This window comes from Astyanax mexicanus, chromosome 5 (assembly GCF_023375975.1).
Source record: "Astyanax mexicanus isolate ESR-SI-001 chromosome 5, AstMex3_surface, whole genome shotgun sequence".
Lineage (NCBI taxonomy): Eukaryota > Metazoa > Chordata > Actinopteri > Characiformes > Acestrorhamphidae > Astyanax > Astyanax mexicanus.
The window spans coordinates 19,667,015-19,682,110 of NC_064412.1; the positions used below are offsets into that span (position 1 = coordinate 19,667,015).

Consider the following 15,096-nt stretch of genomic DNA (forward strand, 5'->3'; position numbering starts at 1 on the left):
ATTGTCAGGCTTACTGTATTTAGTTTAATGTACAGTATAATTAGGTTTAGTAATGTTAAGGTTATGTATTATAGGGCATTTGTCATGACCTTTTCCATTTTTGTTTTAATTTTATTCATAAACCATTATAAACTTTTGCCCCTCAGACGTATGATGAGTGGAAGGACATGCTTCCTGATTTTAGCGAGTACACATGGATAGTGCCTGACTTTGTTTGGGAGATGGCTGAAAATATTGACTTAGGTAGGTAAAAGTTGCATTGATATCTTGTATTTATCACACAAAAACCTTGTTTTTCTTCATTTAAATCTGGCAGCGAATAATAACAATATGTATCTTGTATCTTGTTCAAGACAAGCTAGCCGCTGCTTTGCCTGAAATGGAGGAGATTGCGAAGCTGCTGCCAGACATGGAGAAGATTGGAGAGAACTTTACCTTCCTCAAAAGTCTTCTCTCCAGTGGTGAGCAACATATTTATATTCTGTAATATCTCAGATTATATTGACACTTTATTCACCGCTCTACTGCAACAACTTTTGTCTAATAGAGTACCCTTGTTCTATTGAGAAGCATTTACACTGCTGTGGTGTAGCTAAGCAATGTAGCACATTAAATAAGAACACAACTATTGTGAGAAAACAGCACAGACTGAAGCAGGGCTATGCTTACTTACATCTTAATAATAGTATAATTATCCTGATAGAAAATGCTCCAGTGTTATTAGAATAGGAGTCCAAATGATGTCTTATTTTCTACAGTATTACATAATAGGAAGATCTAAACATATCAGGAGGAAAATTATATCACACTGGGTAGTCTGAGGCTGGTGATTCACATACACTGTACTAGTGCTGGGCGGCATACCGGTTTATACAGTATACCGGAGGGAAAATTAAAACCGATATGCATTTTTCACATACAACCATACTGCTTTGTAAAACAGCACCGCCAAAGAAGCAGATACAGCTTGCTAACGCTAGCCAAACACTCTGTCCTGTCGGGAACAGCATTTTATCTGAGGAGCTCCTGCTGCTGTTCTTTACTGTGTAGAAAAACCACAGCAATCAAAAATTATTCACTCAGAAAAGAGATGAATTGAATCACCCAGACGAGCCCAGAATCGCTCCTAGGTACAGAATAATCGCAAATCGCAAGAGATAATTTTGTGAGACAAAGTAAACCCAATTCTAATCAAAGCCTTAATTTAAATCCTTAATGGTTTGATACTATATGTAGTTCTAACAATACAGTAAGTAACAAACCTATATTAAAACACAGTCATGCAAAAAAAATAAAATAAATAAAAATACAGTAATATACTGTGAAACCAACAGAATCTTTAAAAATACTGTGATAAACATTTTTGGTCATACCGCCCAGCAACACAAGTATTGGGACACATTGCATCAGTTAGACCCAAATACATGATAAAAAAAGCTTTAAAGAAACCAACATAAAAAATATATATAATTTGGTTGTAATTGTTGTAGTCTCAGTTGGGTTGTAATGTTTTGGAAATTTTGAACAATATGTAATGCAGTACTGCCGGGACTCCAGAATAAGATATCAACTCTTTTGCTGCCATCTTTTTGATTTTTTTTTTCCCCCCATTTCATTTTTTTTCCCTCTTGTTTCTCCCCTTCCCTCCCTCCCTTCACGTTTTCACAGGTGTGGGTAGTGAAGTCATTGGAGCTTCTGGTCTGCATCTGTTGTTAGGTGTGTAAACAGCATACAGTGCCGTCCCCCCTGCGCTGTTCGAAAAATCCCCCCCACTCTCTGCCTCCCCTTCGCTGTAACTGGACTTAATTTGATGGAGGTGTATTCCATTAAGGACGGGTCAAAACACCTCTTCATTTCTTTTCTTGTTTTGGAAAAGACAGCATTGTGTAGTAATTCGGCACAGAGATTTTCCTAAAAGCCATATGTGTAAGAAAATTGATGTAATTTCTGGGCTATAAACCGCTTATTTATTATTATTATTATTATTATTTTTTCTCTCGAAACACACTTCGACCACTGCAGCTTATATGACTGTGCTGCTAATATATGTTTTGTGTTTTTTTTTGGTTTACGTGCTAACAATCTTCATGCTGCCAAAAGACATAAAGACATCAGTTTATTCTAAGCTTACAGTAAAGCAACAAAAGTGCTTTACTCCTCACCCAAACTGTTTTCAATAAAACAAGCGTTTAATTAATCCAGGACTCCTTAGGACAACAAAGTATTTGCAGCCACTCAACATTAGCGTGAATTGTGCATATAAAAGTGGCGCTCCGAGCTGAGTAGAAGACTTGTATAAAAAGTGGCTAGAAATAATTTACCAAAAATGGCCGGATGGGAAAAGGGATTTTTGCTACCAGTGGATCCTGACAGCATGGAGCAGAGTAAAAAAAAATCAAAAGGTCAAAATGCAGTATAGGATAGGCTACCGGTAGCGACTTTACACTTTACACGACTCGACACTTTTCCTCGTAGACTATTTTTTAAACCAGCCATATCGCAGCACTGTTCGCGGTATGTAACCTAGCCTATTTGTACAAAGCCTGTTTATTTAAAAGTTTCTGTAACATCTTTCTGTGTAAATATAACATGTTATATAATGTAGAAAACTGCTGATTATAGTTAGGTGTGGCTGGTATGTATACATTTTTTTTTCTTTTTAAAATTAGTGGGTGCATCTTACGTTCAGGTGTGCTCAATAGCCCGGAAATTACGGTGTTAACAGTTTAAACTGATTATGTCTGTTCGTTTACAGCTGAGATGTAAAATATGCAGACCACAGAGTCAAATATCTGCCTTTCAGGGCTTTTTGATTTGCACAAGCAGTGAATTTAACTGTTTGTTTTATGATCTAAGACATTCACTTCCAACCCATGTGAAGAATCAGACATTCTATAATGTGCTGTCTACTGCTGCAGGCACTGGGTTTACTGACCTCTAAATATCATTCAGTGCATTTTAACTGTCTTGCTTTTCCACATCTTTTCATGACTGTGTAACTCCTGTTCTTAAAGGCTGATTTGCCTTTTTGTGTCACCTCTTTTGATTTTAATTCCCTGCCTCTCACAACTCTGGTCTCTGACTAACAGCTCAAATGTTCTGAAAAGTGCAATGACAGTAATTACCTTTTCTACGTTCCAAGCCAAGCAAACATGCAACTTTTGTTTTGTTTTGTTATATTGTATATTATATATTTATTAGATATTTTAGCTTTTTACGGATTTTCCCATTCTGTATGTATTTGTATAGCTGTTTAAAAGATTTGGCTGTGTATCTGCTTGAGACTATGAGACATTTATATGCTGTAGACCTCTGGCACTGTGGACACTAGTCTGAAAGTGGACTTTTCAAACGTTTGAGTCTATTTTAATTGTGGTTCCTGGGGAAGTCTGGGATTTCTGCAGATTGCATGCATAGAATGTTTGAAGTTTAAACTGATGTTTAGTTTAATTTTATTAATTATTAAAGTTATCATTGTTAAATAACAGTTGTCAGTTCATGTGATTTTTGTTTTCTCAGACACTTCAGGTGATCCAACTTTGAAAGCAACTGAGATCCATTCGGCAACAGCAGCTGTCCCTGAGAGTGGTGACAAGCAGTTTAAGAAGGCAAGTCCCCTCTGCTTTGTAGTGCTATTCTTGCTGAATGGCATGATTTTGGCTGCAAATCAATAGCAGAAAGTCACAGGCTCATTCTACAATTAGTGGATTTGCTTATATTGTAGTAAGTTTTACTTAGCTTTGACTTTGTAGCCTTAATTATAAGGCGTGTTGGATGGATGTTGGTTTAATTGAGGTAATATGTTCCACATGGTCACAGGGTTTTCGATTTCGATTTTAACTAAACAGCTTTTTGCTCTTTTGCTAAGACTGTCTCAGTGTAGGTTTGGCCATGTTTGACTAGAAAATTGTTTTATTTTGTTCACAAGACTGATGGTGTAGCACTAATACAGGACACCAGTTTACACCTGGTCAGATCATGCGTCTTTAGTATGAAGATTGTATCTGGATAGGTTACATAGGTCATGTTTATACCAGGTCATTTCATTTGGATTGAGCACAAGGATAATATCTGGAAATTTTAAACAGATACATATAGAATCACTCACACGACTTCAGTAGGTATTCTGAGACACAGTTGTTTTGCATGTTTGAGCAGTGTATCATCTTAAATACACATTTGAAAATAAAAATGCTTCCCCATACAGTAAGTCACTGCAAAAAATCATAAACAGTAACTTAACTTTAAACTAAGACTTTGTATAAAATAATAGGTATAATAAAATAAGAAAATGTGACAAAATTAATGTGACAAAAAATATCAAACCCAAAACTAAAATGCAGCTTATTTAATGACCCGCATATAATTTTTTTATGGTCAAAAATGTTGGCCATATTATTGCATAAAATAGGATATGGCAGACCTGTACTCCCCACGACACTGATGTAGATCTAATCCCCTAAACTGCCTCCGGAGATGGACTAAAACACATTTCAACCACATGCAATAGCAGTGACTACCAGTTGACTACCAAATGTAAATGCATGTTTTATCAGAATACAATCCAGATACTAGTTACATGAATGGACCGGGTGTAAACAGGGTCTTTGTTTGATGCTTAGCAGCTTGGCAATGCTAAAGTCAAACCCTCTAAAATGAAATGTGATACATCAAAAGCTTAAGAAGCACCTTCAATTACTTCTAGATACTTCCCTTACTGTTTGTGATAGTCTAAGCTTAAACTAAGGGTAAGCAGTGTCGAACGTTTGACCTTTTTATCTGCTTCTGTGACAATTGGCTTTTATTTATGTTTTTTTTTTTTTTAAGAAGTTTTGGATCATGCATTTCTCATTATATTTCACCTCATTCATTTGCTGTGCATATGTCTGTCCTCATAAGCCTCCATGTTAAATGTATTCAGTGTTGTGCTATTTCCATTTGTTGAGTGCTGTCTTTTTGCTTCACATACACTGCACTTCACGGAATAAGATATGATAATGCTAATATGTCCTAGTTGTGTCAACGGTATATATAATGACAGTTGATGACATTTATTATGTTAATAATTGTCATTGGTTTTGTTGTCTTTAAAACACGGACATGCCAAAAGTCATGGGATAGCAGTATGTATATTTTACCAGGGAATGGTTTGGGAATGCCCATACCTATAAATTCTGAGGTACTGTCTTGTGAGTGAGGTTTAGCAGTGGCCAGCATGCCTATTGCAAGATGATATGAATGATCAGGGTTTAAGCAAGGCCTGATATGGGGTGCCACGTGGATGAAACATTTCTTTAAAATCTCATAGAAGGCATTACAACCCACAGTGGACAGTGCAGTGGACGGTAATGAGCTTGACTGCTGGTGTCTGGCTAGAATTCTGAGTACAAGCAGACAAATGACTTTAAAAGAATTTACATCCACATTCAATATAGCAGACCCCATCACATACATCCCACAGGTCAGTGGAGTACTTTTTTTCCCAATGGAAAAAGTCATGGCATACGATACTAGTCCCATGTCCTGTGACATCTGGCATGTCAATGTATGATCCAGAATTATAGTTCTTTACATCTTAATGGGCACCAGTGGGCAGGAGCTCTGTTTTCCTCAGCTTCAGCAAGCTTTGTGTTTCTTCCTGCATAAATCACTCACTCAGTAGCTTCTTAAAATCTTTTCAGCGACCCATCATCTGTGTGCTTATAAGAACTGCTTCATATTTGCCTTTTTAGGAGCAGCAACATTTGAAATAGTTTTGAAATATCAGCACCTGTTTCAGTTTAAGCTGCTCTTAGACTGTGGTTTGAGTGCATCAACTTCAAACCCAGTGAAACCCTCTGGAAGGTAGATGCTGCTGATTGTCAGTATCAGTTGCTTCTCCTGCTATTTGTAAGCTTAAGCTCTATTAGGCTAAGTTAGAGCCACAGCCAGCTGCTGGACCATGGTAGTACCTAATTGTTCTGTGTCTTGCAGCTTGCAGCTATTTAAACTTACTGTGGACTCCTTCTAGAATGTCCTGCCCATGATCAACAGGTTGTTTGACCGCTGTCTTCCCCCTCTCTCTCACTGTGCCGTCCCTCAGCAGGGGCTGCTTGCCGAACTCATTCTCATTCAGCAACAGATCCAGCAACATGAAGAGGAGGTTCGGCGGGCGGCGGGCGCTAATGCGCCTCCCCCACCGTCCCAACCCCGTCCCACCCAGGCCCCGAACCCCAGCCCCTCGCGCAAGGTGACGGTCCCCCTCCCCATCACCTCTGCAGCTGCACTTCTCAAGCCAGTCCACCAAAAACTCAGGCTCTTCTCTGTAGTTCAGTAGTTCCCGCAGTTCGGCTGCGCGACATGGGAATTTTTGCAGCATTCTTTTAAATGTTTGATTTTAATCTGATTTTTCTTTGCAATAATAATAAGTCGGCATACAGTTTAATTTGATTTAATGGAACTTAAATTGAATACAAACACAGAACACAGAATAGCAGGGGATTTAAGACTGGTGTGAGAATCGCAGAATTGACAGTATAATTACTCTAGACTGGATTTGTAGAGCCTTTTTTTAGGACTTTAGATGGAGACACCCACTTCCCTTGCAGTCGCTTGTATCAGAAGGTTTGATGTGTTGCATTAAATTGTTAAATTCTTCAAAAGTGTAAGCCCACCACTGTAAGGCCCTGTTCACACCTGGAATTAATGTGCGTTTTGGGAGATTCAGTCATCTAGTGGCGAGCACAAAGTACAGGTGTAAGTGGCGTACAATGTGTCTTGAAGACACAATGTAATCTGATCACTCAAACCACATTATTACTGTATTATTTTTACGCTACAATCATCTGTTTCACTAAAGCATCTTGATGCATAGCCAACAGGAAAGCACCAACTATATTGACTGTGTCACTGCCCTGCTGGAACGTACATAATAACCTCAAGACGACAATGTCCACCACCAACTCGATATAGCAGAGCACACTCCTTCAGTTTATCCCAATAATTATTTCTGTCTGGATGATAAATTGTCCTAAAACTATTTGAAATAAAACATATTATTGTCATTTGAACCCTTTCAGATCCTGCATCCATTACAATGGACAATTTTCTTTTGTTCTTAAAATGTTCTGTGCATAACACTATTTGAGACCTGTTGTCTATGAGAATAGGTCCTGAACCAGCCAATAAAAAAAATTTAGAAGCCATTGTAAAAGAAGCTAGAACGCTGGATTAAAAAAATGTTTAATTCTTTGTGTGCATTACAGACAGAAAACAGCATTTTTAGATTTTTCCACCAATGGAACAGAATTCCTGTTCTGCTGCCACTGTTTCAAGGACCAGTGTTTGAATTCTGCTTGCTGTCAGCAGCTGAAGTCGGAGAGTGCCCAACTGGCCATGCTCTTTCACTTTCAGTTTGAAAACCAGCAAATGGCAGGCTTCAGATGTGTCAAAGGAGGCGTGTGCTAGTATTACAAATTGGTCAGAAAAATTGGATAAAATTTGAAAAGAAAAAAAAAGAATAAATAATTGCCTTATCAAAGTTGTTAATGTAATTATTCTAACTGGCTGAACCTATTGATGATATTGATGATAATGGTAATGATATTTGTGGCTCGTGCACAAGCTGAACTAACTGCCTTATCTTGATTGATAGGCTTTTTGTTAAAAAACAAAACTAGACTCTCTTAGCCTAACCGTCCCCTTTTAGCAGAAATGATGCGAAAAATCTGGTCACAAGTGGGCAGAGGAGGCACATGTAAAATGCCTATGACTTTTGGTTATTGATTGTGATCAGACCACCTAGGACAAACATTAATAAAAGGTGTGAACAGGGACTGTTCATATTATCTGTTAAAATACATGTTAGTATGAATGTCTTCTCAGGCTGTAAATAGTAGAACCCTTAAAACTGAAGCCTTTTTGAAAGTATTTTGCCCTTCTCTGCCTGTAGCCCCCTTATGTATAGTTAGTTGATTGCTACTAATTAGGGTAATTACTGTGTTCGCTGCTGCTTTGTTATATTATCAATAGAAGTGTTTAAAAGGTCTTAGTTGACCAACTTCCGACAACCAAACCCAAAAAGAAAACTCCAACCCTTTCCACCTCCTTTTCAGTCAAATTAAGTTTAGGATTCAACCTAAAATTATACTAACACTGCAATAACTTTCACTGCATGAGGTAGTGTGTCTCCCTGCTGCATGGACTGCAGTGCATCAGGCTGTTATTGCTTTAGCTGCCTGCCTGCAAGTTTAGACAACCTAACAGGATACATGGTATTCTAACATATATTTATACACAATAGACAAAACAACACCTGCTCATTCATATCATATATACATGTATGTGTGTGTTGTATTTGTCTTTTGTAAGTCTCCCCCTCCAACCCCAATCATCTGGTGCTTTTGCTGTCTTTGGTGTGCTGTCTTGATTTAGAAATAAATTGCAGGTGATGAACTGACAATGATTCCTCTTTGTTGGATTGTTTTGATAATTCTACCATCTTTTGCAGGGCTTCTATTCTTTGTCTTTTATAATGTGGTTCAGTACAGTGATTAATGCTTACCAAGACTGAATGACTAAATGGAATCAATGTTTCTTGCCTTTCGCACTGACTTGATTCTGCTCCAGTGCCTACTGGTGTTTGTTGCATGAGTTTCTGCATTGTTTTTGCAGTAGAGTGATTCTTCCAGGGGTGGAGAGGGGAAGTAGAACTGCTTGCCCATTCAACAACAACAACAAAAAGATTATCTCATGTTCTGTAAACCTGTTTCTGTGTCTGTAGACATCAGATAAAGAAAAAGTTGACCAACTTCAGGAAGAGCTACTTCGTACCCAGGTATGTTCATGTGCTTTAGTTTTTCATTTTGTAAGTGCCATTATCCAATTTGGTAACTATGAAAACTTTTAGTTGGAAGTTTATCAGTGCATTTTTAAAAAATATTTTCTCAGCTCAAGTACCAGCGAATGCTAGAGCGACTGGAAAAGGAGAATAAAGAGCTAAGAAAGGTGGTGCTGCAGAAGGATGATAAAGGAATTCACCAGAGGAAAGTCAAGGTCAGATTTTACCCTCCTGTAACTCCAGTCCTTTCTCTGGTTATCACTGAACAGTAGCCTGTAACAAACATTACATTATTGACACTGAATATTTGGCAGCCTAATAGGCAAAAAGAAAGCATATACGAAATTTGTCTAAATTATATCAATTTTTTACTGAACAATGAGTAAAATTGCAAGTTAAAATCTACAGGGTTAGTAATTGCAAACATTCCTTTTGGTTTTATCTGCTGCAGTGTTAAGTAATGTCTGGTGTTCTATAACTGTTTATAAATAGTAGTTTTGTAATTGGTTTACTTTGAAAACTAAGACAAAAATAAATGTAGGCTTTTTAATGTATACAGTGGGAGAAAAAGTGGCAAAATAAATGAATATATAGTTGAATTAATTAATAACATTTTCAGCAATCAGTATTTGGCTTTCGGCCTAATGTTTTATTTTGTTTGGTTTTAGTACATCACTTCTTACGAATATGGACATAAACTTTTTTTTTACTGACCACAGTATTGTCCATTCTGTTAATCTCAATAAAGAGAGAGCCCACTAATATGAATGAGACGTTCAGGTGAATGTTTTAAATAGTGGATTAATGTTATTTTTTAAATACTTATTATTGTCTCTGAATAAAAAAAAAATATTTGTTCCTTTTTAAAAGTCTGTTATTGCATTATTATTTTATTATATTACAATTATATCTGTGAGAAAAAATATTTTTCCAGATTTTATCTCTCAGATATTATTTCCAGAATATTGTATCATCCAATAAAAGATGGACCTACTGTACAGTAATATACATGGTTTTGTACTAGTGCTGAATGTAACTGACATGCTATCCTTTTTTTGTATTGATTCCTGTGCAGAAGTCTTTGATTGACTTGTACTCTGAGGTCCTGGACATTCTGTCAGATTATGACTCCAACTACAATACCCAGGATCATCTCCCAAGGGTCAGTTCTCATATGTTCCTCTTTGCTCATATAGTAATCCCCAAAAACAAACAAACAAAAAGGACATTTTATAAGCTACTTAAATGATTGAATTCGTTAATGGTATATAAAGTATTTTCTATGTTTCTATGTTGTCTTTTATAGGTGGTGGTAGTTGGAGATCAGAGTGCAGGAAAGACCAGTGTGTTGGAGATGATTGCCCAGGCCAGGATCTTCCCTCGAGGATCAGGCGAGATGATGACTCGGTCTCCAGTCAAGGTGAGCAAAGTGAACCCAAGCTCAGAGATTACTGTCCTGTTTTTAGCAGTTATCAGAACTGACACCTACTAAAGCTGGGCTTACACCACACAGTGAAAGCCAAGCACAAAAAGTGTTTACTCACTTGTTCAAACTATCACTGTATAAGCTGACACTGGCTTCTTATTAAACAGTTTTTCATTTTGCTTGTACGCTCCACCTTAAGTGATCCAGCAGCTGTGTTCTGGTCCTAGTACATATCCAGTAATGCAGCATCATTTTTAGGAAAAAGCCAACATCTGCCTAACGTTTAGGATTGCCTCCAATATATGCTGTTCTACTACATATTAATTCACTGACTGAACTCCCACTGCAGTGTGTACAGACCATTCTGACCCTGGGTCAGTGTGTGCAATAGACATTTTATTCATTAGTTATAAAAAACTAAACTCAGTGGGGAAGTGTGAGAAACCTAGTTAATGAATGAATATGAATGAAGCCTTAAAGATGCATATCTTTAAGACAACTTTAGTAAAATCTATTTTAACAACAGATCATTGGTGTTTTTTTTTTTAGAAGAAATGGTGCTAATTTAGTTGTTCTACAGAAGGAAATCATTCCTGTAGACTGTTACAGACATGTTTAAGCATGATTAAGGTTATATTTAGTGTATGTCCGTGTTTATTTTGTTAAGTTTGTTACATTACCAACCACATGTTGTGTTTTACTTTAGGTAACACTAAGTGAAGGCCCTCATCATGTAGCCATGTTCAAAGACAGCAGCCGGGAGTTTGATCTGGGGAAAGAGGATGATGTAAGTTACTTCTGCCAAATCATATGCTACAATTTTGTATTGACAAGTCAAATTATTTTCTCCTAATGAGTTTCTGTTCTGTTATTTATTTATTTTTTATTTTTATTTAAAGCTTGCAGCACTAAGGCGTGAGATTGAGCTGAGGATGAGAAAGAGTGTAAAGGAAGGCCAGACAGTCAGCCCAGAGGTAAACCTAGAATTTGCTCTTTGCCACAGGCATTGTATTTTTAAATTTGTATTTAACCTGAATTTTTATTTGAATCTGTTTTATTTTTTATTATTTTGCAGACCATCTCATTAAGTGTAAAAGGTCCAGGCATTCAGAGAATGGTTCTGGTGGACTTGCCAGGAGTAATCAGTGTAAGTTTAACATTAGATATGTGTGTGTCGGGGGAATGAAATTATTTATAAGGCCTAATTTGTGCATGCATATTATATCATCATTAGCCCAATTAGAAATAAATCTTTAAATTAGATTCAGTGGAGATTAAAGTTAAAGACTTGTGTTCTCGATTTTTTTATGGTCTGAATCAAGTTTAGGAATTAATTTTCTAACCTGTTTGTATGTTCTAGACTGTCACTGCTGGTATGGCTTTGGACACTAAAGAGACCATCTTCAGCATCAGTAAAGCATACATGCAAAACCCAAATGCCATCATCCTCTGTATACAAGGTCAGTTCTCAAAACTTCTGTCAATTACTCGATGAGAAACTGAACAATAAATATTAATCTTCACTGAACTATTCTGTCGCTTACAGATGGCTCAGTGGATGCAGAGCGCAGTATAGTCACTGATCTGGTCAGCCAGATGGACCCTCAGGGCAAAAGGACCATTTTTGTTCTGACCAAAGTGGATCTAGCAGAGAAGAACCTGGCTAGTCCAAGCAGAGTAAGTCAATCACTGTGTTCTCCAATATTTTAAGCATTTATTAGACATGTAGGTCACTTTTCTGTCCACTAGGTGGAGCTAGTTCATTACATTACGTCAGATCTCCTCAACTATGGTCCTTATATCTCTGATCAAACATTCTTCCAAAACTTATTAAACAAAAACCTTCCAAAAAAGCATCTTGGTGTTAAGATGACCTTATTGTAATTTTAAAGCCATTTATGCTACTGATATGATGATACAATTTGTAAAATTGCATATTAATACATTTGTACCAAAAACGAGCACAAATATAACCTTTGATAATATTCAGACATTGATATTGTAATATATAAAAGTTTCACATTCTAAATAAATAAAACAACAACAAAAATAAACAATTAAACAGAGTTGACATTTAGCTTATATCATATGAATGATAATTATAAAAGTGTTATTAAAATATTAAGATAAAAGAAAAAAAGACCATGGCCATACATTGTATGATCATTTGGTAATGTAAACATTTTAATCTTAACTGAGATTGTGTTCAGGCTGATGCTCTGTCATCTATTTAAGAATTATTTATGGCCCAAACTTCTATTTATGGCCCAGGCCAGTGCAAAAGGCTTTGTACATTAGAAAATGAAATAGCCTGTTGAGTTATTATTTACATTTTTCTTTCCATGCGAAGACTTTGCATTGCAAATTATTTAATTGCATTAAGTGAAAAGAACATTGAAGAGGTCATGATGTTGGATAATAAGCATCAACTCATCCTTAACAACCCAATTTATCCTAGAAGTATTGGAGGAGCACAGTCATTCCAGCTAACACAGTTTCACTGCTTCACAGCTTAATGCTGAGTGGCTTTATACTCCATTAGCTCATGCCTGGTTACACCAGCACATTTGGCCAAAATGCTCTAGTTTATCTGCTCCAGAGTCCTATTCTATTGGCAATAATTCTCTACAGGGACTAGACTTGTCTGTGTCAGCAACAGGTGCAACTTAAAGTAGCAGAAACCGTTAATTAAAAGAGGTGTACACAAACATTTAGGAATTTTGTGTATCATTTAAAATGCTTTAACATGCTTGTATTCAAGCATTTGTATAGAAGAGTTTGTGAGTAAGTGCATGTAACCCAATTAACAGTTTAATAAATTAATTTAAGTATTTTGGTCATAAAGTGTTCATCATTTTTTTGTTTATTTTTTGTTTCTTTCTGTAGATTCAGCAAATAATTGAGGGCAAGCTGTTTCCTATGAAGGCACTGGGCTACTTTGCTGTAGTAACTGGCAAAGGTAAACTGTACTGTAATTTAAAATGTGAGTAATGTTTTTTTGTATATATATATATTTTAGGTACATGTTAAATGTCTTCCTTCTTTCCACAGGCAGCAGTAGTGAAAGCATAGATTCCATTAAGGATTATGAAGAAGATTTCTTTCAGAGCTCTAGGTTGCTGAGGTGGGTCATTGATTATATCATTTTCTTACAGTTGTGCTTGAAAGTTTGTAAACCCTTTAAAATTTTCTATATTTCTGTATAAATTTAATCTGAACATCATCAGATTTTCACACAAGTAAGGAGAACCAAATCATACAAATGAGACAAGAAACATTAGATCTTGAACACTTGATCTTTAGCAAACTTCAGATGGGCAGCAGTGTTCAGTTTTGTCCACTGATATTCTCACCAGTGTTGTCTTGAAGATGGATTGATCAACATTAGCCAGTGTAAGAAAGGAGGAAGGCCTTTGGTTGCTTAGAAGTTACCTCAGCCTTGCAGACTATTACACACCTTGTTTTTGGTGTGATCTTTATTGGTTGGCCACTCCTGGGGAGGGTGATAATTATATTAAATTCCTCTATTTCCTCCATTTGTATACAATCTGACTGTGTGAATTGGTGGAGTCTAAACTCTGTAGAGAGGGTTTTGAAATATTTTCCTTATTACCACTTTTATTTTGAGCTCCTTAGAAATCTCATTATTTTGTGCAATGAGACACATTGTAAAGTAACATTGTAAAGACACACATTTGTCTTTGATAGATCTCTTTTGATAGTTCTTTCAGACACATAATTTCACCTTTAAATTACATGCAAACCCTAAGGGTTTGTATTATTTTTGCCACTCACAGGTATATAATATTATATGATTTTCTTCAATATATAAATCGGCAAGTTAATTTATTGTCTTATTTGTTTGATTTTTGTCTGCTTAAGGTTTCAGAGTTTTATCTAAAGTTTTTGCAGATTTCTTAGACATTCCTAGCTTTATTCATACTGTTTTCGTGATATTCATCACTAAATAATGTGTGCTTGACCATGTGCAGAGAAGGCATGCTCAAGGCCCACCAGGTAACTACGAAGAACCTGAGCCTGGCTGTGTCCGACTGCTTCTGGAAAATGGTTCGAGAATCAGTGGAGCAGCAAGCAGATGCATTTAAAGGTAAAAGGAGTGTTTATCTCAGGAAACTGTACTTTGGTTTACCCTGCATCATTATACCTCAGGAGAATAAGCTGGATTATTGCTGTATTTCTGCACATGCTTAGCCCTAGCATTTATATTCCCATCTCTGACTTCGGAGGCTTAACAAGATTCCAGTGTTCTGGAGTGTTTTGTGAGGCAGCACAGCTGTCAAACCTCTAGGGTCCTGGCTGTGAAATCGTAATAGAAACCAAAACAGCAGCATGACAGCCACTTACCTGTTAAACCCACCTCAACTTCAGAGCTTCACAGCCACGTTGGCTGTGATTCCAGTCACAGTTCACCTCACCTCCGTTCCCCCTAGAACATCCAGACCCCATCCAGCACGTAGCTTAAGCTCCTATCCACCAATTAACCGGCCACTCCCGTTAACAGCGTGCCGCTAGATTTATTGCCTGACGTGGGATGCTCCTCGACCCTTTGTGTGGGCAATCGATTGCAGCCGCTGTGCTGGGGGCCGGCCCGATAACCAGAGCAATTAGCGTCTTTTCCATTGTGTGGGCGAGACAGCTGGCCCGTGTGTTCTGGGGACGGGGGTCCCCCAGGGGCTGCGGGGACGTTGATACAGAGCACGCCTTGCTGCAGGTGCATCGATCGTGGCCGTGGTGCTAGATCTTGAACCCCTTAGGGAGAGAGGAGGATGGAGAGGGTGTGCTTAGGGAGAAAGTTTTAGGTGTAGTCTCTCACTTTCTGTGATAAATTTGG

General features: G+C 37.3%; 1 protein-coding gene across 5 annotated transcripts in view; it reads left to right on the forward strand.

Annotated features, from left to right (window-relative positions):
- The window catches only part of opa1 (OPA1 mitochondrial dynamin like GTPase), a 50,504-nt gene that overhangs the window by 4,367 nt on the left and 31,041 nt on the right, over nt 1-15,096 (forward strand). Inside the window, exons 3-19 of one of the 5 annotated variants that reach the window (XM_049479085.1) lie at nt 147-243; nt 354-461; nt 1,669-1,716; nt 3,520-3,608; nt 6,083-6,229; nt 8,762-8,815; nt 8,929-9,033; nt 9,894-9,980; nt 10,125-10,238; nt 10,951-11,031; nt 11,144-11,218; nt 11,320-11,391; nt 11,605-11,704; nt 11,791-11,921; nt 13,131-13,203; nt 13,296-13,368; nt 14,237-14,352. In XM_049479085.1, coding sequence (XP_049335042.1) covers nt 147-243; nt 354-461; nt 1,669-1,716; nt 3,520-3,608; nt 6,083-6,229; nt 8,762-8,815; nt 8,929-9,033; nt 9,894-9,980; nt 10,125-10,238; nt 10,951-11,031; nt 11,144-11,218; nt 11,320-11,391; nt 11,605-11,704; nt 11,791-11,921; nt 13,131-13,203; nt 13,296-13,368; nt 14,237-14,352 — 1,570 coding nt within the window. The remainder of the gene's footprint in view (nt 1-146; nt 244-353; nt 462-1,668; nt 1,717-3,519; nt 3,609-6,082; nt 6,230-8,761; nt 8,816-8,928; nt 9,034-9,893; nt 9,981-10,124; nt 10,239-10,950; nt 11,032-11,143; nt 11,219-11,319; nt 11,392-11,604; nt 11,705-11,790; nt 11,922-13,130; nt 13,204-13,295; nt 13,369-14,236; nt 14,353-15,096) is intronic. The other 4 variants (XM_049479086.1, XM_049479087.1, XM_049479088.1 and 1 more) reach the window with 4 other exon arrangements.